Here is a 26,514-nt window from a genome sequence, read left to right on the forward strand (position 1 = left end):
AGCATCTCTGTAAATAAGTGAGATTTTGGAAAACTATAAAAGGAATACTAAGATCCTGGTTGTTTTCAGTTGTTATCCGTCAACCACAACTAAGTGGTGTTTTACACTAAAGGTTCATGACACACTGAAGCCAGCGTGAATCAGCTAAAGACCAGGTGCTGGCAGTGCAACAGTGCCAGTTTACGTCAGCTCAATAGAATGGTGTCATTTACCCCATGAACAGAGCAAAGGACACGACCCTGTCCTTAACTGTGTCGCTTTAGGTATTTTTGCACTTTTTTTTTTTACTGCTAGTGTACATTCAAGGGAAATACATGTGATGCTATTTTTAGTACCGTAATGCAGTAAACATCTTGATCTCTTTAAAACTACAAATGAACAAACAGCCATGTGCATATATGTTTACGGAGCAGACTATAGTGACACATCCATGTGGATCTGAAAGTGAAATTGGCAGGAAAGTGAAGCAAAACAGGATTTTTACTGGAGAACTCCCTGAAAACAAACAAACGGGGAAAAGCGGAGCAGGAGGCAGAAACAATAGGGTTACAAAGCAACTACTTTTAAATAGCAGAGTGGTTTCTGACACAGATGGGGAAATGCATTTCTCACGGGACTCTTTTTTATTCAGACTGTGTCTTTTTAATGGGAAGAAAGAGAAAGATGAGACTGGGGAGCGCAAGGGAGCTCGGAAGCGCAAAGGAAAGAGTTAAGGCTGGAGTCACCCTCTCTGAAGTGCGCTGTGATGCTGTGCAGTGTTTCAGCCCCCAGAGCCTTCCTCCTCCCTCCCTCCCTCCCTGTGTCAGAGTGGGGAGGAGGCGGGTTCTGCTGAGCTGTTAAATCCTGAGTGAAGTTTCCCCCATTTCCAGTGGCCACTGTTGTCTGAAGCTGGTTCTGAGCAGCGCTGGGGTTACCCTGACATTTCTGGGACCGTAAAGAGCCAAGAAGGGAAGGAGAAGAAAAGATTAAACTTATACAATTTGCTTTTGTCTAAGTGTGGAGAAAGGGGAAAGGGAAGCATCCGCTTTTTTTTCAACATCACATTCCTGTGTTTTTCTTCAGCCTGGAAAATATATTAATGCTTGTGCTTTCCTTTCTGGAAACAAAGGAACTAAGCTGGACTGAGGAAGCAAGGAGTGGGAAGGAGGCTTGAGGAAGTTTGAAAGAGAGAGACTCAGAGCAGCTGGGAGTTTCTTTTTCTTAAATGAAATCCTTGCCCGTGTGGGTAACCGGTACAGAAAGAAGACAGACCTGCAGGTAAATGGAGAAGCAGAGATCCCAAAGGAAATTTCCGCTCACTTCATCCCGCTTGTCAAGAACGTGAAAGAAAAAAAAGGTAAAAGATACACAAATAGACAGACAGGCTCTGGGACCTGCTGGGCTGTGTAAGGATAAATCACAGAGCAGCAGCAAAGCTGTATGGCATTTGTCTCCTTTTAAAGGAAAAAGACGTGAAACCTCATCTCTGGAAGGCGAACTTCCGTGAGAGTGTAAGTCTCAAGTCTAATTCTTGGCTTTCTGCTGTGTGTACCAGACCTATTCTCTCTGTGTGTTTGCGTGTGTGGATGTGAGAGCGTGAGAGACTGAGAGAGGGAGAAGGATGTGGATCACGATGTCCTTTTGGATAGACAGAGTTGTGTTACAGACGGATTATGTCATTTTTTTGATAAAAAGATCCATTTTGTGCTTTTCCAAAAATAACTTTTAAACTCTACAAAACCACTGGGGCAATACTGAGGTGTAACCAGCACTCTTGAATCCCTAAAACTATCCAGCCTCTTCTTGTGGTTTTATTTAATCATTTGTGCAAAGTATCATCATACTGTTAACACCTCACTTTTTTTTCCTCCTTCCCACAAGCAGATTGCACAATGAACTGGATGCCAGCTCTCAGCTTAGCCCTGCTGTGGACAGCATGGCTAGTTTGTGGCTCGGAGAAGACAGGGAGGTTAGCAGAGAGAGGGAGCCATGGAGTTAGGAAAGTGCCTCAGTCTCACAGGGCTCCAAGCAGCCTCCTGAGAAGGTCTGGAGCATCCCTAAAGAATCTGAGCCCCAGTCCCCAACACCCCGTCACCAAGAGAGATTCTTCAGTACCTCCAAAGGCACCTGCCAACCTCCTGAAAGAGGAATCACGTTCCCAGCCCAGGAGCGTAGGCACCAGAACAAGGCGGTTACAGAGACTCACAGCTGCAGCCAAATACTCCAAGTCTGAGATGATTAAGGATGAAGGGATATCTACCGCCTCACAGTCACGAGCAGTACGCTTCCCTTCAGGGTCAAGCTCCCCCAATGTCTTGGCCAGCTTTGCTGGGAAAAATCGGGTGTGGGTCATTTCTGCCCCCCATGCCTCAGAGGGCTACTACCGGCTCATGATGAGCCTGCTGAAAAATGATGTTTACTGTGAACTGGCTGAGAGACACATCCAGCAGATTGTGTTGTTCCATGAAGAAGGGGAAGAAGGAGGGAAAGTCAGAAGGATAACCAATGAAGGAAAAGTCTTGGAACAGCCACTGGATCCTGCTCTCATCCCTAAGCTCATGAGCTTTCTGAAACTAGAAAAGGGGAAATTTGGCATGGTGCTGCTGAAGAAAACTCTACAGGTGGAGGAAAGGTACCCTTATCCGGTAAGGCTAGAGGCCATGTATGAAGTCATTGATCAGAACCCCATCAGAAAAATTGAGAAGATGAGACAGAAGGGTTTCATACAGACTTGCAAAGCAGCTGGGGTGGAGGGACAGGTGGTTGAAGATGACAATAATGGGGGTAGCACCCAATCTATCCCTGGTGGTGGACATGTCCAAGTGTCAGCAGGAGGGAGGAAGGAGGAACCAAGGAGGAGCAGCAACCAGCCAACAAGGACCAAAACAGTGAGAAAACCGATGACAACCACTGTGGCTACTCCTCTGCCTACAGTAAGGACCACTACTCTCCCTACCACCACCACAGCCACCCGGGCCACCACCCGCACAGTGACAACAGCAAGCAGGCCTACAACAACAACTACACCCCTCCCCACCACGCAGAGGACATGGACCACAAAGTCACATACCACCACAGAGTACCATAGGCTGCCAGCATCTCCTGAGGTCACCACACCGCGAGTCATGGCCTCTGAGGATTTCTATTCTCCTGTGTGGAAGGCAAATCGCAGGGACCGGCAGCGAGGCCACCCAGAGAAACACCTGGCAGCCACACGGAAACCAAGCAAAGGTGGCCGCTATGAGAGCTTCACAGAAGTCCCAACAGCCCCCTCAGTGCACTACACAAAGGCAAGCATGAGTAGGTTTAAAGATAATCGAACAGACAGGAAGGACTATAACCACAGGGACCTGAATGTCACGCCAGGGCAACACAAACCGACTAAGACTAAACCACCAAAAAAGAAGACACAAGAGAAGATACTGAGTAATGAATATGAAGATAAATATGACCCAAGTAAGCCTGCTAGTCCCCATTTAGAGGAAGAGATTGCAGTGGGAAGTATTCCCCCAAAGAAAGGAAAAGAATCAAAGAAGCATGAGCGAATGGATAAACCTGAGAAGAAAAAGAAGAAGGACAGACCTGACAAGCTGCACAAGAGTGAGAAGCAGTCCAAGAAGGACAAAGCTGAGAAAAAGAACAAGCAGGATAAAGACCGTAGCAAAAAAAACAAGAAGGGGAGCAGAACAGAGAATGAGGATTTCCCCAAGCCCAACAAGAAGCCTTTCTTACAGCCCCCCAGGAAATCGGTGGCCAACCTCCTGGACTATTTTGAAGGCAAAAGGCGGCTCATTGTAAGTAACTTGTTCATCTGAATTTTATTTCATAAATGAAGTAATGTCTCCCTCCTAGTAGGAACATGGGGAACAGAAAGTTTATGGTGCTTTTGTATTACTCTTCTTTGTTGATTTTGTTTAAGAGATCGGATCTCTAGATCTGGAGGATCATTTCCAACATGGAAGTTTTTGCAGCCTCATGTAGGAAATCTTACGTATGGTACAAAAATCCATCAGAGAGGAATTAGGTTAAAACCCCTTCCCACTCACTTCCATGAGCCATCATACAGCCATCAGAATATTTTGTTTCCAATAGATATACAGGTATCAGGATCCATACAACTATATTCAATAAAATGAAGTTCATGTGGATTTCAGTCATTGCTTTAGGGTACTTGCCAATGTCACTACATTTTGATGCTAAGCATGTCCTGCCAGCTGGCAAACCTGTTTTGTATTGGTGCTGGTGTCCTAAAACTGGAAGCAAGCCAGGTGTTTTTTGGCAGTATTATGCACGTCTGACTAACTATATGCACAAAGGCATATGACAAGATTGCCCTGAGGTAGGACTGTTACATGTGCCATTATTTCTTGTGGGAATTTGGCATTCAGATCTCCTAGATACCTTCAGGGATCCCATACAGACTTTGTTCCCTTTTATTCTCCTGCTGTTTTTATTAAACAATAACTCTATGGTTGGTTTTCAAGTCTTAGAAACTCAGCACGATCTGGAGTTACTTCTCTCAGGGTTTAATAGTGTTGTATGTTTTTCCAACTACTTATCTAAAAAAACACTTCACCTGCAACAGGAAACAGTTTTAGTTGTAGTACAGATGTTTTTCCTGGCAGATGGCACATATCCTGAAAAGGCACACTTTGAAAAATAGTTCTTGAAAAATATTAATATGGGAGCTGGTTTCCTGCAATTATTCCACTGCAAACTGGCCTCTTTGACAGTTATTGTTCAACAGTCAGTGTCACAACACAGTTTTCACTTTGATGCCCCATATTTCAATACAAATACCTAAGACGCCAAGCCAAGATTTCAACCACTGGAATTTAATTAATCATTCTGTTGATGATTCACAAACCTAAGTAGAATCCAACTTTCTTATTCCCCTCCCTGTTCTTCCAGCTTCAGGGCCTGTGCAGAACTAGAAGAACATTCCTCAGCATGTTGTGAGTGGAGAAGAACAATCATAGAATCATAGAATGGTTTGGGTTGGAAGGGACCTTTAAAATCATCTAGTTCCAACTCACTGCTATAGGCAGCGACTCCTTCTAGTAGACCAGGTTGCTCAAAGCCCCATCTAGCCTGGCTTTGAATGCTTCCAAGGAAGGGAGCATTCACAACCTCACTGGGCAACCTGTTCCAGTGTCTCACCACCCTCACAGTACAGAATTTCTTCCTAATATCTAGTATAAACCTACCCATTTCCAGTTTAAAGCCATTTCCCCTCGTCCTGTTGCATAAATACCCTTATAAAAACTCTGTCCCCAGCTTTCCTGTAGGCCCTCTTCAGGAAACTGAAGACCACTATGAGGTATCCTCAGAGCCCTCTCTTCTCTAGGCTGAAGAGCCCCAGCTCTCAGCCTGTCCTCATAGGGGAGGTTCTCCAGCCCTCTGATAATCTTCATGGCCTTCCTCTGGACCTGCTCCAGCAGCTCCATGTCCTTCTTGTGTTGGGGGCTCCAGAACTAGACACAGTACTGCAGGTGAGGTCTCACGAGAACAGAGTAGAGAGTCACTCAACCTGCTGGTCACACTTCTCCGGATGCAGCCCAGGATATGGTTGGACTTCTGGACTGCAAGCATACATTGCCAGCTCATACTGAATCTCTCATCAACTGACATTCCCAAATCTTTCTCCTCAGGGCTGCCCTTAAGCCATTCTCTGCTCAACTTGTATTTGTGCTTGAGATTGCTACAACCCAGATGCAGGACCTTGCACTTGGCTTTATATTTGATATATTTGCAATATATTTGAATAATATTCAATTATTATTCAATAATGTTATTAGCAATATATTTGAAAAAATTGAACTTTAGTGAATTTTGCAAATAATGCTTGTTACATGTTAACTACCAGTTAAGCAAACCAAGGGAGTTTGAGATCTTTGAAATTTGGTCATCTATCTCAATGTTGTGGCTTCCAAGAACATGTCCAGCATCAAGACAAATAAAAACAAATTTGTAAAATGTCAAAATCTGAGCATATGGATGTCAAACTGTTAATTCATCACAACAGCACAGTCCTGGCAACTTAAAGGCTGGTCTGAAATTTCAACCAGCTGATATCAAGCCACCTGTCAGGTGCATTTTCAATAAAAAAGCTGCACAATCTCAGGCTGTCAGGACAGAACTCACTGAAGAGAAATGATTGTGCCATGTTGCACTGTATTTATCCACTACCTTCAGCCTGCTTGCCCTGAAGTTTCTTGAAGGACAAGTTTGAGGTGATTAAGAGTAAAAGCAATGGCTGAAGCCTGTTCTCTCTTTTCCATCCCCGCACGTGGATAACAAAGAATTTTCCAAGCGTCTTTAATCCATACACAAGTATTTTTGCACTCCTTCCTATCAAACTATTCAGTTCACTTAGGGTAAGTCCTTCTAGCTGGATAAACTCTACCATTCATGAGTCTTCAAACTCCTCTAAATAATTAGCCCACACTGTTAGAGAATTGGCTCTATTTGAGTAGAACCCCACTACATGGCTGTGCTACTGTCTTTCAGTCACTTCAGTAGACTGTCTCCCAAAGACATTGTTTCAGGCCTCCCCCACTACAAGAGAATTTTAAGAGAGTCACAGGCTTTTAAGACTTACACATCATTAAGATTATCAGTTTGCAGGTCTCAGCATGCTTTTCAAACATTTAGAATTCTGAAGGCTAATCCATGTTAAGTTCAATTAATGACAAATATAGGATCCACCTGCGAAAACTGAAAAAGCATATGGGTATGCAGCCTCACCAGTCTACACTGAGGGTTTTGTTTCATTCTTACTCACGCTGAGAAGTCTTGGCTTACTGTTTTCTGGGTTTTCTGTTTATTTCCCTGTGGTGATGAAGTGCAAACTGACAGTTTATATAACACTTCATTTATACACACATGCACATATATGAATACATATATGCACACACATGCATGCAAATGCAGGTAGATGTGATGTATTTTCCGCTTGGCTTAGAAATGTCCTAGAACAAAGCTTTGATGTGAAGATTGCTTTGCCTTTTAAATGTTCCCTGTTTCATTCTGCAGTCTGATGAAGTACATCTAATTCAGACTTCAGTGTGTGTTCTTACTTACAGCCTCTAAAACTGAAAGTACAATGCAAACCAACGGTTTGGTTTTAGTCTCAGTCCTCAAATCCTCTTCATGATCTTTGCTTAATTTGAAGCATTTCTGTGCAATTTAAAAACAATGTGTTACATGTTAAAGCCCAGAAATCACTTTTTGTGTTTGATTCTCATTCACCCAGGGCTGTAGTCATGCCAGGGAATCTTTCTATAAACTAGTCAGATTTTACAAGCTGATAAATGCCCCCTACATTTCAGTACAGTGATTAACATTAATAATGAGTATATCATAAAAATTAGCCTTCAGGGTCTATGAACATGAAGTAGATAGAAGATGATTGTACCTGCTACAGACTAAAGCATAAGCTTGCAATTGAGGGATTCTGGTGAGTATTTCATATATTAAATCATAAAATTCAGATTCCAACTCCCTTTGTGTTTGGAGGAGCGGTTGCAGGTACTTGAGCGTGCTGCACTGAAAGCACTTAAATGATTATGTTGCTAGACTGGGGGCATTCATCTCCAAACGTCTTCTGGAAACTGCTGCACAGAACTACTGCATGCTGACCAGACCACTGGTCTGCGCTGTCCTCTTAGTTTCAGAAGCCATGAGTAAGAACATACACTGAAGTCTGAATTAGACCTATGTCATCAAACCTTGTAGAACAAAGCAGGGAACATTTAAGAGACAAACACCCTTCCTGGGATGTTTGAATCCTAGTCACTGATGAAGGAGCCAAGTTATGTGCTTTAAACTTCTTTAATCTTTTAATGGTTAGGAGACTTTGAAATGAGTAGAGTAACATAAACTGTGGATAATTTTATACTTAAGTTTTTATAACTGTTCCTCCTCCTGCTTTTCCTCCATAGCCATGCCTTCTAATCAAATAAAAAACCCATATTACAGCAAAGTGACTTAAAACAAATATATGATAAATCAGTGATTTTCAGGTGAGGTCACAGTGGCCTTATTGAGTTTTCAAGGTCTTCTTATGTGACCATCAGTTATATAATTATTCAATAAGCTCCAGTTGTACTTGCACTGTCATAGTCGAAACAGCCACAGGAGCTCTGCCTGAAGCATGCGATGAGGATGGAGTAGCTGTCAGGCTGCCATGTTTCTAGTGCTCCTGCTGTGACTGGGTGGGAGGAATCATAAATATGTTGCACACTTGAAGGGTGGGGGGAGACGTGGTAAGGCAAAGGACAATAGGAAGGTAGAGGGCTTCCCTTAAATTCCAGTGTCATTTCTCCTACCAGTACTGTGGAAAGGCAATAGAAGAGCTGGTGCCACCAGCTGGCCATGCTTCCTATGGCTTTCCTGGGACTGGTTGGACAGGACTGGCCCTAAAGGTACACTACAGCCACAAGCAAAATAAAACTACAGAGGAGGCAATAGCTTTATGAAAAATAAATGCAAGGTTGCAGACAGTGACTAGTTCTCCTTCAGTGAAATAGTAATCTGCTTCATTTCTTATATTAAACAAGCTCTTTTGTCTCTGCCACCAACCAGCTGATTACAACCCCCAAGGCGGACAACACCATGTATGTTCAGCAGCGAGACGAGTATCTGGAGAGCTTCTGCAAGATGGCAACAAGGAAAATCTCAGTCATTACAATTTTTGGCACCATGAACAACAGCAGCATGAAAATTGACCACTTCCAGCTAGGTTCCTTTTTTTATATAATTTCTTTCCATCCTGTGGGCACATTACAGACAGCAAAGGGAGAAATTTCCCCAGCTTGGGTCAAGACCTAAGCAAAGCCATTTGTTGTGGGATAGTAGGACTTTCAGACACATTCCTCCTCCCTCTATGCTGACTACTCTCATTCTGTATGTAAAGGCCTCTAGTATTTTCCATGCTTAGGCTTCCAGTGCTGTAACTTAAGCTTTCTTTGTGAGAATTCATAAAGATAGTAAAATAGTGAAACAGAGAAAAGGCCTGAAAATTTGATGAGGGAAATGGAGGAAATGAGGCTCAGTTCTACCAGCATCATGAATACTGACCTCACTATCAGAATGGTTGTCCTAATACAGCTCCACCAGTGTTTCTTTTCTAAACCATGGGCGGCTAGATATTTGCTAGCACATTTTAAACATGGTTTAAAGAAACTGTCTGTTGTCTTGAAGGAGACGAGATGGGGTACAGAAGAAGCTGAAGTGAATGTTTGAGATGATAATTCAAAACTTGGTCTAAGCTTATTCTGTTTTGAGGTTCAACATCATTACCTCTCTGCTCTGCCATGTAACATTTACTCATGCCTTCTCCCTCCTCATGAGGCCATGGAAAAGGCCTAATTTTGCACAGGCACGCACTCACTGAACCCAGGACTGTGAGAGAAGTGTGCCAGGTAGACTCCTTGAAGTGAGTTCTTTTCCTTCCCAAGATCAGCTTTTCTAGGCCTAACAGATGATTTTGAGATGTTTAAAGTACTTTCTAACACAGGTGAGATCCAAGAACATTTTCCTCTCTCTGCTAGTAAAGAGATATTAATTTAGGAGATTTCATCCATAGCTTCTAAGTATGGGCAATCTTATAAATTTGTACCAGCATACCTGATATTAAAAGGTTTACCATTTTAATTCTGATAGCCTCTCTTTGCCCATAAAGCCAGATACTCATCAGTGTGTCTGTTTATTGCCGGTTGTTACAAAGAGGTTAATCTTCGGAGGCACTATAAATCAGACTGTGCAGGTCTTGCAAAGCAGTTCATTCAGCCTTACCTAGTACCACTTTCTTTACACAGAGTTCCCCTATCTGCAAGTGGCACTGGGCATCCAAATCCTAGGTAGTTTTTAAACAACAGGTGTCAGTGCTCAGGTCCTGTGGAAACCCACCAAAGCCAGCAAGAACCTTTCCTTTAATTATGGTGGGGTTTGGACAGAGACATCAAGTCCAGGCCCAGCAAAGCACCTAAGCTCAGGTGTCACTTGAAGAATGTAAGCAATCCTGTTGCTGTCTGCATCTACAGCTTCACACCAGTTTAAGTGTTTAGCTGAGCCAAGGCAAAGCAATAGTATATAAACTAGTAGTTTGCCTTATAACTGACCACATTGTTCCTCAGAAGTTCCTATGGTTTGGTTTTCCAGACCTTAAAAGCAATGTATGATGGAATGGAAAGCTCAGGACCACATGATGCTCCCATCACTAGTCTCTTCCAGGGTATTTCAGATCTGGCATAAAACTGGTCAGAAAATGATGGAACTATGCCTGGCTTCCAGCCATGCTTCCGCTACTGTCAAAGAGAGGGGAGCTAGCTGGCGTCCAGCAGATTTGTCTCTGGACTTATATATTCAGACTGTCCATCCATGCACCTCTCTGGCAAATCTGGAGTGGTATAGAATTTTCCACATCAGACCAAGGTTACTCAAGGTCACTTTTTCTGTACCTATACCAGTCCGTCTGTCAGTCAGTGGCCTGTTTAGGAATATATTTAGCTCCAGTCTTGCTAATAAACAGACATTCACTCTGACATAGACCATACTCTTTCAGCCTGTTCCAAACTTAACTTACACCCAGACTTCTTCCAAACCACAAATGTGTATAACAGCTTAATTCTCATGGGAGGAATTAACTTGTTGAAGAAAAGCAGGAGACTTAGAAGAGTATAAGCTAACCTAACATGAGAAGCTCACCTTACATTTTTGCCCAGAACACCTAATCCTGAGCTTTTTCAAAAGCTTAAATAATACAAAAACTTTTCTATTCTCCCTCCCCTTCTCCTCTACCCTTCTTGCTTGCATGGCTTCTTAATGGCTCAGTCTCTGTCAGCATCAGAGGCAGCAAAAACTCCTAACAAAAGTTTTGTTCACAGTATTTATGCTATAGTGAGAAACCTCAGCAGTCAGCACGATGAGATCTACTTACATTGCTATATCCTTGGACTTGCTGTGCTAGTGAATTATAAATGACAAAAACAGAAAGGTCCACAGAAAATACTTCTTCGTCTGGAATTTCAAACATATTTAGAAGTAGTTAATGAAAGAGCTCATTAATGCTGTTTGGCCAAGATTGATTTATGATGAAACCAAAGACTGTTTCCCATTAGAATGACAGAAAATCAGAATCCTTTTCACCTCAAGTTAGCCATTTGGTCTCTTTCCTTCACATCCTGGGAACAGGGCTTCTGTGAACTAAACAGGAGTTCCAAGCTGTAACAAAACCATCTTACAACCCAAGCCAGCACGTAACCTACTAGGCTACTATACTTTCACAGCAAAGTACTGACATTCTTTGCTCAACTGAATTATTTGTAAAGAGTAACTCATCTTTCCAGCCTATCTGGCTGCTAAAGATGTACTGAGAAAAGATTCTACACTTTTTCAGTGACCTTTTCAAAAACATCAGAGAGAATTTTGCTGGTAGTAGCAGACAGTCTCAACTGTGTTGTTCCTCAGGTTGACCCCAGATATGCTTTCTGACAGTGGAAGCTGGGGACAAGTAGTGAATTGAAAAAAGGCTATTAGATTAACTTATTCTTTTCCTCTCCAAAAACCACTTCTAAGTTTGCATAAGTTTGCAAGGCAAGTCAGTCCTTCTGGCTTTTTTCCCCAAAAAGCATTTTTCTGTATACTTTTGTCATTTATTTTTCTTTACATTGTAAGATTTGAAAGAAAACATCCAAACAGTGAAACTCTAAAGTGCTATCTTCATGTTGTTATCTGCAGTCTTTGAAGCAAAACAGTGCTATGAGTCAGTTAGTTTAAGGTAATGTACCATTCAAGCTGTTTTCCTCTAACCTCTCTTGCATTATTCTACCTCCATATAGACCAATGAGATAGTGCTGATCTTGCTTTGGGATAAAATTGAAGGCATAAGTATGAATTTTGGTTTATGTTTTAAGAGTCATGCTTGACACTAGTAAGATGTAAATCTTGCTTATGAAGCATTAAAGCATGACTGACCCATCAAATGGAGAATTTATAACATTACCTATAGTTCTTCACAAAACCTTAAAGTATATATAACCACATACAACCATTAAAAATGCTGTCTGTAGAATGATTAGTATAACCAAATCATAGAACTTGATGTTGGTTTTTGTTTTGTTTTCCTGAGGTATGAAGTCTAGGTCAGGTTCTGCTCCAAACATCTTTCCAGAGATTTAATTCAGAAGCTTCACTGAGTTTATCACAAAGATTGGATCTATTGCAAAATTTGAATCAGATTAACTTGCTCCCAGAGATTATGGATGCTTAGAAAAAAAAATAATAAATTCCTTATTGTTTAAATAGTCAACTGTTTTCAAAATATACATTTGTTCTTGAATAAGTATGTTCTGTTTCTGCATGTTGAAATCAGTTCATCTCATGTCTGTCTGCTGGTGAATAACAATGAAGCAGGAGACAGCAAAGCTGAACCTCTGCACTGCAGCTCTTTACTGGCTGTTGCATCTCTGACTTCAGGCAGATCACTTAAGCTATGATTGAGATCGCTAAGTGACGATATGAGTATTTATGACCCAGTGCTGTCTTAGGGCATAAACAAGTAGTATATGAAGACAGCTTTTTGGCCCCTAGGTGCTTTATTTCACTGTGTGTGTGACTTCCCTGGTTTTTACTTCCCAGGTCCATAGCTGTATCTGGAGGCCTGTTCCAGCATTGTCATAGTTGTATAGTGCTGTTCTGGATGCTGAGGATGAGCTGGTGATATGGAGGCCTTCAGAACTCGGCCCTAATGCACTCTGGCTTAAGGAAATTAAGGATCCTCAGTGCCTCCACGGGCTTGTCCTGTACATGTTTCAAACCTCTGTCACAAAGTCACGTGGATCTAACTTTGTAAATACATACCCAGAATTTCTTTTGGTACCTGTCATCAAATGATGATAAATCATTTGAAAAGGGTGAAACTTTCAGGTTGAAACTGGAAGCATCAGACTAGTCATTTTTCGTGTTAAATATAAGAAAAGAGGCATAAAGTTCTGAGGCGGGCATAAAGTTCTGAGTTAGTTAAAAATCTTTTTGAGTGTTTGGTTCTTTTCCATTTGAATAATTTGGACATTTAATAATTCTGTAAGTTTCAAAATGAAATCACTGTCTGCTTTTTTTTTCCTCCTCTCGCTTTTCTGAAAGCTTTCTTAGGGCAGAGGCAGTGAGTATGCATAATATCATTCTCAGAACACTTTTTTTTCCCCCATCAGTGTGCTAGAATGGGAAATTAACATCAGCAAGCAGGTGGAAGAGTGCCACAGCATGGTATTTGTGCAGACCCTAAGAGCTAAAACTGCAGTATTCAAGATATGTTTAACAGTTTCTGGTTTCTTGTAGTCACTGAACATCCCATGTAATTTTTTAAGACTGGAAGATACTGCAGAGTCCTGGACAGCCTCAAGCTGTTCTAACTATATTTTACTGACTCAAATTCTCTATGCTTTCCAGCCTCTGCAGGAAGTTGTCAAATAGTTTCTATTTTGTATTGCAAGCGGCTGCATTTCAGGAGAGCTGTGGAAATGATTAACACACATACGAATGTATAAATATGTCTGAAAAAATCTCAAACCCCTTCCCAGAAAAGAGTAGGCAACCAACATTTTTCAAAAGCAAGTAAAAATGATGAATGTTGAAGTACGTGAGCCCTAGGGTAAACTCATTTTCCAAAAATACTGAGACAGAAAACTAGACAGTTTAAAGCCACAGTGGCACAGTGCTGTTTTTGAAGACCTTGCCAGTGCAGTGGGAAGAGGGCCTATGGAAGAGGGCCTTCCCCTTTTCTTGCAAGGTGTAACTGAAGACAGCTTGCTGTGCAATTCCATGACCATTTTTATTTCTCCTCTGTTTTGTATTAAGATAACGAAAAGCCCATGAAAGTGATAGAGGATGAAGATCTTGTGGATCAGCAGCTCATCAGTGAGCTGAGGAAAGAGTATGGGATGACCTACAATGACTTCTTCATGGTGCTGACGGACACTGACATGAAGGTCAAGGTGAGGATTTTGACTCTTGGAAAGAAAAGGCAGTGAAAAATATGAAAAAAAATAAACATGAAATGATAACATAGGCTTACATGTCAGGCACATAAGACACTCTCATTGCTGGATGACAAGAAAAAGGACAGTAAATGTCAGGAATTAGGTAATTATCTTCATAATCTGCAGATGGGAGCATCTCAGGGATTGTGGCTTTCTGTGGGGATGGTGAGCTGACACTGCTGGGACCGGACAGCCTCTGGCAGGGATGTTTATGCAGTACCTGGTGTTGTAAAACACAGTGTGACAACTCACCAAGATGACAACATATTTTATATGACAACACTCTACAAAAGAATATATTGATAATGTGTTGCCTGCAATGGCCCGGTCTTAACACATTGGACAAATGATATGTCATTTCCAAGGAGCAGTCTGACTGCAAAAATAGGAATATTACCATAGTTTATCAACTGTTTTAGGCCTTGTTACCTGTGTGCATATGAGGACATTTGAATCTCTGTATACCCTACAGTGCTGTGATGCATGCAGAAATAATGCTAATACATGGACCATTTTTCCACCTGTTCTTTTTGCGTGACAGCAATACTATGAAGTACCTATAGCAATGAAGTCTGTGTTTGATTTGATCGACACCTTCCAGTCACGAATTAAAGACATGGAAAGACAGAAAAAAGAGGGCATTGTCTGCAAAGAAGATAAAAAGCAATCCCTTGAGAGCTTCTTATCCAGGTATTACCTTCTGCTCTTAGCTGCTGCTAGTCCTAGTAATTACTGTCTTACTAAAAAAATAACTATCCAACTACTTCTACAATTTTTAATAGAGATTTCTCAATGCTATCAGTGTTAAGCAAAACAGAGATGTAGCCACAGCTGCAGGCAGTCTTGCACAGAGCGCTAGAAGTCAATGTGGATGCTGTCATTTCTGACTGCACATTTTTTGGACACTAACTTTCTGTATATCAGTCTCCCCCGACTGCTCCCCCCATGATATGGGGATAATAACACTGATTTGGATTGATATGTGAATAAGGATTAATTCACAGATGTTGGTTCAGTGTTTGGAATGTATACAGTACAATGTTGATGTTTCAATCACCAACCATCACAATCCCATTAATCCTATTCTAATCCTTTTCATGTAGTTTGATTTACTAATTCATTCACTGTAACTTCCTTCTTATGCTGCTTGAGATAACAGTTGGACTTTGCCAGTATTAGTCATGCCTTAAAGACCTTGCAGATGTCTCTTGTAAAATGTCTGAGAGACGTTCTGTAGAAAGACAGTTCTGTTTGTGCAGTCTCTATATGCTACGTTACTGCTCTCTACCTGTGAGACCTAAATACTCTGAAATAAACATCCAGACTGTGGGCAAATTCAGACCCAAAGAACAACTGTACAGAATAATTTACATGAAATTAGGGCTATCTCATCACTCTAGGCTTAAGTGGTACTACTGCATTCTCCTCGCCTGCTATCAGAATCCATCGAGGTACACTTTTAATGCCAGATGGCTATGTAAGTAACTGGGACAACATGATGTGTTATGACATGAAAGGGAATGGAGCAACAGGCAAAGCAGTAGGTTGTTTGTTGATGAACATTTTAAAATCCTGCGGCCACTTCAACAGAAAGAGAACCTTTAACAAGATGTACCCCACCCTCCTCACCACCTCCTGTTTAGGTCATCCTCAAGACCACCAAGAACAACCACAGTTTGGAAACAGCTGTCCAACACAAGATAGAGCTTGTATGCTGAAAAGTGGCAGTTCCCAAATACTTCTTTGCTTGCAAACAGCCCTAGTAATAAACACACGTTAGAGAAACAGGCAGGAAAAATACAGAATGGTGCATCTATGAACAGAACTACTGCTGCACAGAATGTATCTGTTGTCTGTGGAATAGGCATCAGGTTTAAGTATTGGGTGGACTTCATTAGCCACGATAACTGGTCAGATTCCCAGCAAGATTACTTCCAGCTTTGTCCAAGATTATCTTCCCAGCTGAACAAGAGTCCTAGCATTGCACATTTGGGAGGTCAGTTATACATAGGTCTCTCTGAAAGTAATGCCTCCTGTTTATTTCCATAGAAACTATAACAGATACAAAGAACATAACAACACTATTTGATAGAACAAACTATCAGCTACAAACACCATTTTTCAACAGAGGCACCACCATCAGGTGTGCATTTTCACCAGTGATGAACAAGAGCATGCATGCAGTACTTGTACAAATCTGCACCAGTGGAGGTGACCCACTGTCACTGTTGTCACTGCTCAAAAGTACCCTCCCCATACCTCACTGTGCTCACATCCACTCTCTGGTCTCCATAAATGTTCAGCAAGTGTTGATGAATGACAATGAGTGTCATTTTTTCCGCATGGAGGAATTCAATGACACACCTTTTCTTCATCCGCACTTCCACATCAGACGCCAATTTGTCAGACTGCCCCTCTGCTGCCATCTGTCACTCAGCAACAAAATTTAACGGAATATTGGTAGGAGGTTCAACTTCTACTTCCATACAACCAATATAATAAAACAGGAGACATTGTTTTTAGAGCAGCCCTTGTAAAATTGCAAATATTGTTTTTTATAACTCTGTGTGGTGTGAAAGAGGATGAAGAGCCAGAACTTCCTTGAGTAATTCTCAAAAGCCACATGTATTGGCAGGAGATCCTCAAATTCCCTTGGGTGAGCCCCCTGTAACATTGAGACACTGGCCATACTGTTTTCTGGGCTCTCAAATCAGAATGAGAAGTAAAACAAGGCAGATGAGGAAGACAGGGTGCACAAAGGAAAGGGTCTGGCAGATTATTCAGGACAGGAATACCAGTGTGTGTTTCCGATATCAGGAATAAGACATAGATTTGTACATTAGCGTTTGTAAACCAACAGCTGTAAAGGACCAAATATACCAATTTGTTAGGTGTGACCTCAAACAAGCACACCAAGTATAGGACTTGCCTGGGGTAGAAGGATACACAATTTGAGTGATTGTTAATATTTTTCATTTCTACGCATCCAAAGCAGATACTCAAAAATTAGCAAGCAATCATTAAAGCAACTCACAGTTAAGATACTATACTAATTTATGCCGAAGACAAAATATGATCCAATGTTTCCATTCTGAGTCCTTGTTTTCAGACAGCCAGGTGTTTTTGCCATATAAAGTATCACCAAAAGAAAAGTCTACTATTTCCAGAAGAACAAGAAATTTCCCCTCTTTCCTTCACATCATGTATGTGATTAATAATGCTTCTTGTTCCCATTCGCATACCTGCATACACATCTCAAGTCTCTTAGCTGTTCCTCCTGGGCAAGATTGAAACCGAGGAACTTTTTTTTTTTTAATTTTTAACTATCAAAAAAAAAAAAAAAAAAAAGCATCAGTCATTCAAGAAGACAAAGAATTAGGCAGGAGCATCCCCTGCTCCCTCAGCAACTTCTGAGACTTTGAGCAAATCCCACAGTATTTTCTACTTTCTCAAGTGGAATAGTGTTGATCCTCTGCATTAGCTTTTATTTTGGGATCTTCATGTGGTGCTGCAGAAAGGCAGACTATTATTGTAACAGAGTAACATCTGCATCCATTTAAAAGATCATTTCCTGCTATAAAAATATCCCTGCAGCTCTGCAAATTCCTATAAATCTGATTTATTTAGGTTTAGTGTAGAAGTACCTTTATTAAAAAAAAGGGGTTATTTGCAGAGTATTAAATAACTCTGTAGTTAGAATTTTTAAGGGTTTCAAGTGTCCCTATGGCATTCCCTTTCTCTGAGAGGACAATGAAAAGCGATCCTCAGCGCACAAGTATGGTTAGATGAGACACCCCCTGTTAAAGAAAACTCCAAAATGTATTCTGCTGCCCTATGGATGGCTTATATAGCCACAGTCTCATACAGACACATCTACGTCAACAAGACTAGGTTTAAGAGAACGTTAAAAGTATTTTGAGTGAGTGTGTGTGGTAAAGAAGAAAAAGAGATTAGTGATTATTTACATAGAAGCATGAGTTATGTCTGAAATGAAGATACACCCTAATTCTCAGACAGCCCTTGGACTGCAAAATAACAGAGCAGTTCCAGCAGCAGCAAATGACATAAAAGCTAAAATGTCTAGTGAGAAATCCTACAGGGATCTCTCCTGCGCTTGAATATGCAGGTCTCAGCACGGTGAGATCCAGCAAAGGTGACTGCAGCAAAGATCTTAAGCTTTGCAATGTTTGTTTGGCTAAACTGCAGCAAAACCACAAAAGTTTTTTTGGAGTTTTGGAACTGTACAATTCCAGATAGGCTTTATCCTCGCGCCGTGATGAATGGAACTGGGAATATCTCCCAGCATCTGTTACTTAAAAGTTGTGAAAGATATGACATATCTCAGCTTAAAGAACAAAAATCCTCAAAGTACTCCAGTCATATGTCATGATGGTTCCCTGTTGCACTCCTCTTTGTTTCCAGGTTCCGATGGAGAAGGCGGCTAGTGGTGATCTCTGCTCCCAGTGATGAGGACTGGGCTTATTCCCAGCAGCTTGCTGCTCTCAGTGGACAAGCCTGTAATTTTGGTGAGTCAAAGGAAATTACACTCTTGCTCCCCAAAAACCACATCCTTCCTGGTGATGTGATGGATTCTTTTGCTCAAGTCTGAAACTAGACAATCTGAGGAGTCTCACAACTGAAAAGCTTGCTTGTAGCTACTCCAAATACAGGTGGAAAATACCAAAATAAGCAGGTAGTACAGCAGTCAGCTAACAACACTAAACCAAGTGTTCCCTAGAATCCTTAACGTTATGCAGGAAAGGTTAGTGCACTGAAGCGTTGCTTCCAGCTTATAATTCAGATCTACCTTACTGCATCAATTAATGATGCAATGCCTTGGGAAAGTCAGATCCTTATAACCAGTTTAGAGCTAGGTCAGATATCAGAGAGATGCATGGGTATCGTTTTTTTTTCTTTTCCTTTCTGCTCCATTTCCTAAACCTGTAAAAAAATCTTAATGGAAGCTACTTCAACCCAGTAACAATCTTCCCAGCTCCCTAACTAGGCACTTAAGACATTCACTAGAGAGATGAACTGCTCTACAAGGCAGTTGAGAGCAAGACCCAAAACGACCCTTCATTTTACTACAAAAGCCTCGAGAGGATTTGTCTTCAATGATTTATCTTAACCAAGTGATACTTTCAAGCATCTTATCTCCACCTTGTAAAACGTTACATCAGAGATTTTGTAGATCATACTCATGTTTCATGAACAGGTTCTGCAGATGGAAGGTCTTTCTTCAAAGCAGAGGCAACAGTCCAAGCTTCTGCTCAGAGCAAGTGAAAGAAGTGAATGCCTGTCCTAAGAAATACAGTGCAGTGATCTGCAGTTTAACTGTTCGTTATATCACCTCTAATTATGTTTCTGCTATACGACAAGTAAGAACTTTACCCATGAACAAAACAGTGCAGAGATATTCTTAATTTTGGAGGTGGCCTCTGTGGGTTACTGGTATGTCAGTATGCTAGCTTATCCCCATGTTTGGGACCTGGTGATGTGACTGGCAGAGACTCCAGGGAAACTGGAAGTTCAGCTTCACAGAGGGCTGCTGAGACTGGCTGCTAATTTAACTAGCATAGATCTGGCTGAATTAACTGAAATCTGCCCAAAAACGTGCATAAAGAACTGGTCTCACTCAAAATCTCCTTCATTTCTTCCACAGGTCTGCGCCATATAACTATCCTCAAGTTGCTAGGAGTTGGAGAAGATATTGGTGGTGTCTTAGAGTTGTATCCAATTAATGGTAAGTGACTGTTTCCAGTTTGTTCACTACTACTCATGAAGAGCATTATGCAGTACTATTTTTTTTTTTTCTGTAATTTCCTTAGAGGGATGGATATGATTGAATTTTTTTCTTTCCATTGCTTAAGAAAAAATATGGCAGAAAAGCAAACTTTCTTGATACACCTATGCTAAATACCATATAGCTTCTGTAGGACAGAAAAGCCCAGAGATGATCTGGAAGTCACTCACATCTTCATCTTCCACCAAAATACAGTCCCAGGTACAGTCTACACACGTTGCCATCATTAACAGAGGGATGTACATGCTTAAGAGTTTGCAAGGCTAATATCTAGCACATTCTCTTATATAGATCCATTATCCATCATCTGTTTGACTTGCCTCCTGGCAAGCTAATTCATTCTTAGGAGTCCTAGCTGTCAAGGAACATTTCAAAGGCTAATTATTCTTCTATTACCTGATCCCAACAACTACATCTATCAGTGAAGAGATGGAAGCAGGAAAGAGCTTATTTACTCCCTCATCATTCTTACAGCACTGTACTAGAAAACATCCCAGTCCTTCTAGCTTCATAAAGACATAATTCCAGGCCTAAGAAAGATTAACAGAGAAAGCAGATCTTGTGCTTCCTTTTTCAATGCCTTCGCAGCCTCCAATTACTTTTCACTGAAGAACTTCATGACCTTGGTTATAGAATCATAGAATCACCAAGGTTAGAAAGGACCTCTAAGATCATCCAGTCCAACCATCCACCACTATTTCCTACTAAACCATCTCCCTTAGTACGTCATCTAAACGTTTCTTGATCACCTCCAGGGATGGTGACTGCACCACATCCATGGGCAGCCCATTCCAGCACCTGAGCACTGTTTTGGAGAAGAACTTTTTCATAACATCCAACCTGAACCTCCCCTGGCGCAACCTGAGGACATTCCCTCTAGTCCTATCACTAATAATGTGGGAAAAGAGGCCAACCTCCACCTTGTCATAACCTCCTTTCAAAGTAGTTGCAGGGAGCGATAAGGTCACCTCCGAGCCCCTCTTCTACAGACAAAACAATCCCAGTTTCTTCAGCCACTCCTCGTAAGATTTGCGCTCCAGACTCCTCACCAGCTTTGCTGACCTTCTCTGAATGTGCTACAGGGCATCAATATCTTTCCTGAAGTGAAAGGACCAAAACTGAACACAGTACTTGAGGTGTGGCCTCACCAGAGCTGAATACAGGGGACAATAACCTCCCTGCTCCTGCTGGATGCATTATTTCTGATTCAAGCCATTGTACATGCCATTGGCCTTTCTGGCCACCTGGGCACACTGTTGGTTCATGTTAACCAGCCTAGCATCAACCAACATCCCTAGGTCCATTTCTTCCACACAGTCTTCCAGCCTTTCTGCCCCAAGCCTATATCGTTGCCTGGGGTTGTTGTGGCCAAAGTGCAGGACCTGGCACTTGGTCTTGTTGAACTTCATCCCATTGGCCTGTGCCCAGCTTTCCAGCATGTCCAGATTGCTCTGAAGGGCCTTCCTACCCCCAGGCAGATTGACACTTCCTGCCTTGGTGTTGCCTGCAAACTTACTGAGGGTGCACTCAATGTCCTTGTTCATGTCACCAATAAAGATATTAAACAAGACATACCCAATACTGACCGCTAGAGAACACCACTCATGACCAGGCGCCACCTGGATTTAACTCAATTCACCACCACTTTCTGGGCCCAGCCCTCCAGCCAGTTCTTTACCCAGCAAAGAGTGCATCTGTACAAACCATGGGCTGCCAGTTTCTCATGAGAATAACATGGGAGACAGCATCGAAGACTTAGATGAAGTCTAGGTAGGCGGCATTGAAGTCATCAAAGACTTTGTTGAACTCTAGGAGTAGGGCACCTTCTCTGGTAGACTCTCTTACAAGCTGTATCAGGAAGTTTTCTTCCATACACTCTAGAAACCTCCCAGGCAGCGTCTTCTGTGCTTTATTGTATTTCGAACATACATCAGGAAAGTTGAAGTCCCCCATGAGAACAAGGGCTGATGATCATGCAACTTCTGCCTGCTGTTTGTAGAATGCCTCATCTGTCTCTTCGTCCTAATTAGGCAGTCTATAACAGACCCCCAGCAGGATGCCCGCTTTGTTGGCCCTCCCTCTGATCCTTACTCCTAGAGATTCAATCTTATCATTCCCAGCATGTATCATTATACATGCTAAGCAGCTCTCAACAGATACCTCCAATGTGCTCGTCAAATCACCCTTTGATTTCATGTTTACTTGAAGCATCCACACTTCCCTCTGAGAAACTCCACAAATCTGCAAAGTAACTTATTTGTCCCAAACATGATTCCTATGGGGTTATTTGATATCCCTTACCTTTCCTGTGGGTAAACAGGTAATCCCTATCCATCCCTGCAGTGATATTCACAATCCTGTAGATCTCACCCAACCCACTGGCAAACCTATGATCATCCTTATTGCCTTGGATTTTTTTCCAGTTTCAAGGTGAGAGAATCAGATGCATATGTACTGTTCAAGAGGGACACAACAGGTTTCCATAGTGGCATAATGATATTCTGTTTTCTTTATGTATTATTTTCTTCATAGCTTCTAGCATCTGTTTTGGTTTTTTGACCACTAGTGAGCAGAGAACAAGCCTTTCAAGTAACTCCCTTTCATAAACCTAAGCTCTAGCCTAGAACAGCAGCAGACCTAGCACAGACAGCTGTGAACTTCACTGGTTACAGAGTCACAGAATTGCAGGTGTTGGAAGGGACCTCAAGAGATCATTGAGTCCAACCTCCCTGCCAAAGCTGGTAGCCTACCAGTAGGTCACACAGGTTACCTCCCTGCACTCTAGGAACTGATCATATATTATTCCTACCTTGTTTCTGCCTTCCAACTATATTCTCAAAGTTTATTTTGAAGCCTTCTAGTAATCTTTATTACCTGTATCAGCCTGACCACCTTCAGCTATCCACTTGCAGATCTCCTTTGGAGAATCTCACGAAGTTTGTAAGCAGGATGCCACTTCATGAAAGTCCTGTTACTACATCAACTCTGTATATAGGTGTCCACTGATCCTAGTTGTCTTATACTTTCTACCCACTTCCGTAGTACAGGCTTCATATTTATAAGCCAAATTCAGCAGATCAGCATGAGAACCTATTGTTTTTAAAGTCGTCATGACATCTGCCACATCTTATATTTCATACAGCACCCCAGCTCAAGAGTGAGGCTCTACACTGCCATTAATGACCCAGTACATTCATCCTGCAATGTTTCACTCTATCACATTTCTAGTCTAGTGATTTCTTTCACTGTGACTATTTTTGTGTGCCTTCTGCAGACATGAACCGTTACTCGGGCTGCGTAAGAAACAAAAACACACATGCATGTCAGGTGAGGAAAAGATGGGCCACACCACAGTAGCTTCAGCCTAGAGGATAAAGACAAATTTACTAACCCTAACAAAACTGTTAAAAATGCATCTTTCGTTCACAGTACAGCAGCCTTTCATTTCAGAACCAGGAAATACTACACTGCAAATGTCAAGTATATTACATTATCAAACAGTGGGCTGTATCTTTTCTCATACTGCAAACTCACTGAGTTACTACTAATCATCACTGCTGCTTAGACAAAATGCCAATGCTGTTTTATGTAATCACTTTCTAGGAAGCGCTACTGTAGACCGAGAAGATATCCCAGCTAACTTGGTGAAAGACATTCGAAATTATTTCCAAATTAGCCCAGAGTATTTCTCCATGCTTCTAGTTGGGAAAGATGGAAACGTCAAATCCTGGTATCCTTCTCCAATGTGGTCTATGGCAATTGTGTATGATCTGATTGATTCCATGCAGCTTCGGCGACAGGAAATGACAATTCAGCAATCGCTCGGCATGCAATGCCCAGAAGATGAGTATGGTGGGTATGGTTACCATAGCTATCACCAGGGATACCAGGAAGGTTACCAGGATGACTACCGCCACCATGGAAGTTACCACCATGGATATCCATACTGAAAAGAGCAAGTTAGCCTCTGACTGCCCTGTGCCTGTCTTCTAATAGCTATCCAAGCAATACGTGGCCTGTTGCAGAGAGTTTTTCCAGGCCACTTAGATATCCATGCCTCCTTCTTCCGCTGTTCAATCAAGGGACTTTGGTTATTTGCCTTCTCAAAAACACAGAAGCCTTCTTGCAGCAAAACAATTCAAAACAGTAGTATTGAAGCTTTAAACAATAAAGACTCCTTTCTATTTTTAATCCTTTAAAAACAAAGGGCATCAGCAGTTGCTGTTTGTTTGTACTAAAACCAAACAAAAAGTCCCCACAGCCTCAGTCCATGGACACTACTGTAGGGCAGGATATGAACAGTCCGACAAATATTGTAATGCTCTTTTTAGTATTTTTTCTAAGAAGAAAAAAAAAAAGTATATTTATTGGAAAGTGAGAATTTTGCTTTGTGCTGATGAAGATAAGCAAAGAACTTCAGAACCTTCTCAAAAAAGGAAACGTTATGAAAGGTGCATTTGACAAGTTCTTCAATAATAATTTAAAAAAATCCTTTAGAAGTAACTTGTCTAAAAAACACAGCATCCCTTCTACAGGGCATCAGCATTGTAATTTGCTGACTTTGCCACTGAAAGTAAGAATTTTTGGTTCTGGCAGTACTTGTTCCGACTCTAAACAGTGTAAAGTTCTCTTAACAGCAAAGCTGGCTGCACAGCCATCTATTCTTTTAATTGGGATCCTTGTTCGCACCTGACAGTTCATTCTAAGTTAATGAGAGCTAAGTGAAAATACCAGCCATATAGTCTTGTCTGAAATAAACTGAAAAGCATTATTTCTAATCAGGAGAAAAAAAAAATGAAAAAGAAAAAAAAAAGGAAAACATTGTCATTCACATATTTTAAGTAAGTTGTACTAGCTCTCTATTGTAATGTTATGTAAACTATTGCTCTAAACTTCAGATTTCCTTCTACCTCTTCTCATATCCTCTCCCTTGAAAAAAAAAATCTGGATGAAATGTTTATAGAATTGTTTGGGTATCATTTGATTTGCTACTAAACCAGCTATATTTCTGCCACATTTTCTGAATTGGTTTTCTTCTCCCTTCTCACTGGTGTCTTCGGGCATTGGGTCCACTGCACAACCTTATTCTGTTGAAGTCAGTTGCAGGAACTCCTTGCATAGCTATGTTTTCAATATCATTTGAGTTAGATTTCCAAACACTAAAGACTCAGTAGCGATATTCAGGAATATCTTAAAGTGAAGGCATCATGCAAATCTTCATAGTGGCACAGTAGTCCCTTCTACTGTTTGAGGCACACCTAATCAGTCACTTTTCTTTTTCATAATCTGTTACATGGAAGCATATGCCAGCTATGCATTCATGCCTTTCATGCGTATGTGTAACAGGACACTCATTTGGTTTTGTCCTCACAGCAGTAGCACTGGAGTAGGTAGAAAGTACAACTCAAAACTGGACAGAGCACGCTCTACCATGTGAGATTTAGTATTTTCCTTTTTTTTTTTTTTTTTTTTTTTTCCCCCAGATGTGGATTTTGTTTTTGTTTTGTTTTTCTGGTGGAGTGAGGGTTTTTGTTGTTGGGTTTTTTTTGGTGGTTGTTTTTTATTCTTTTGAAGGAAGGAGTATGTGGGGCAGGTATGGGGGGGAAGGGAAGGGAACAGACCATACAAAACTGGGTAAAGCAATGAGTTCACCTCAAACCAGACGCTTTCCTTAGAAACTTAGTCATAAAAGGCCGTATCTTGCTTGCCCTTGTGAAAGGCAGAAAGATGTCAAGACGTCACAGGGCCTGGCCAGTTGTTCCTTTGCATTAGACCTAGTCACCCTCCAGGGCTGGCTGCCCGCTGCCACAAGGTCTAGCCAACACAGGATACTGTTTCTATCTTAAAACTCTCAGGTTTGTGTCTGGAGCTAAGTGAGCAAAGACAGATTTCTGACAGAGCCATTCTGAGAGGACTGATGCCTGCAGAGTACTAGCAAGCCTTCTCTTTACCTACAGAACTTCTGCAGCTGAAAGCAGGGAGCAGAGAAAATAAAAAATAGATAAAAATAAAAATAAAAAGGGGGACAGATTAAAAAAAAATAAAGTTATAGAACTGAAAGTTTTCTAGGAAAAAAGATCAAGTCCCATAGCTCAGTTTTAGAAAACAAGTGCTGCACCAATGCATTAAGGTCAGTTACCTAACCATCTTTGCCTAAAGCAAAAGCAGAGGAAAGTGTACCTAACAGCCACCACCTGTTGACAAAAGGAGAAGCATCTCTGGAGTGTTTTCTTTCAGTTGTTCATTTCAACTTTCCTGTAATCTTATTTCTCATGCAAATGAAAAATAAATGGCCTTTTAATTGACAGTACAAAACATGGGACCTAAATATCCTGTGCTGAGCAGGTGCTCAGAATACACAATACAGGTGCTGAGCAGGAGGAAGAGACCGTAAACTTAGACAAGACAGGGCAATGCCTAATCCAAGTCGTGCAACTATCAAACCCAGCCTTGGCTGTGGGAGTTGCAGTTAAAAAAAGCAACTCCAAACAAGTTGTCTACTGATAAGGGAGGCTGGGATGTGCTCTTAACCAAAACTGCACATTTTAATATTTATAAAATTTGAGACACTCAGTGTGAGACCTTCTGGTGCCAATTTCTGCCTTCAGTAAAAACTTTGTAAAACTGGCTCAAAATTACTAAGAACCTTTAGCAATGGTTTAAAATCCTGATTTTGCAACCTACCTGTCC

The 26,514-nt window shown here is 41.4% G+C and overlaps 1 protein-coding gene across 2 annotated transcripts; it reads left to right on the plus strand.

The window, feature by feature from the left end:
• Nucleotides 1–867: 867 nt before the first annotated feature.
• CCDC80 (coiled-coil domain containing 80) lies at nt 868–24,840 on the plus strand. Of its 2 annotated transcripts, none has more exons than NM_204431.2 (8): nt 868–1,490; nt 1,864–3,773; nt 8,566–8,722; nt 13,840–13,976; nt 14,563–14,711; nt 18,444–18,547; nt 19,684–19,764; nt 23,428–24,840. In NM_204431.2, exons 2-8 carry the CDS (start codon nt 1,872–1,874, stop codon nt 23,772–23,774), a joined length of 2,877 nt encoding a protein of 958 aa, NP_989762.2. In that variant the 5' UTR covers nt 868–1,490; nt 1,864–1,871; the 3' UTR covers nt 23,775–24,840. The 2 variants fall into 2 exon arrangements, with proteins under 2 accessions (NP_989762.2, XP_046754836.1); XM_046898880.1 differs by having other exon boundaries at nt 868–1,336.
• The last annotated feature ends 1,674 nt before the right edge of the window (nt 24,841–26,514 follow it).

This window comes from Gallus gallus, chromosome 1, assembly GCF_016699485.2.
Source record: "Gallus gallus isolate bGalGal1 chromosome 1, bGalGal1.mat.broiler.GRCg7b, whole genome shotgun sequence".
NCBI lineage: Eukaryota > Metazoa > Chordata > Aves > Galliformes > Phasianidae > Gallus > Gallus gallus.

Coding starts and splice junctions, on each gene's coding strand:
- CCDC80 (NM_204431.2), top strand. CDS start 1,872: ATGAACTGGATGCCAGCTCTCAGCTTAGCCCTGCTGTGGACAGCATGG. Junction 3,774..8,565: donor AAGGCAAAAGGCGGCTCATT/GTAAGTAACTTG, acceptor GCCACCAACCAG/CTGATTACAACCCCCAAGGC. Junction 14,712..18,443: donor CTTGAGAGCTTCTTATCCAG/GTATTACCTTCT, acceptor CTTTGTTTCCAG/GTTCCGATGGAGAAGGCGGC.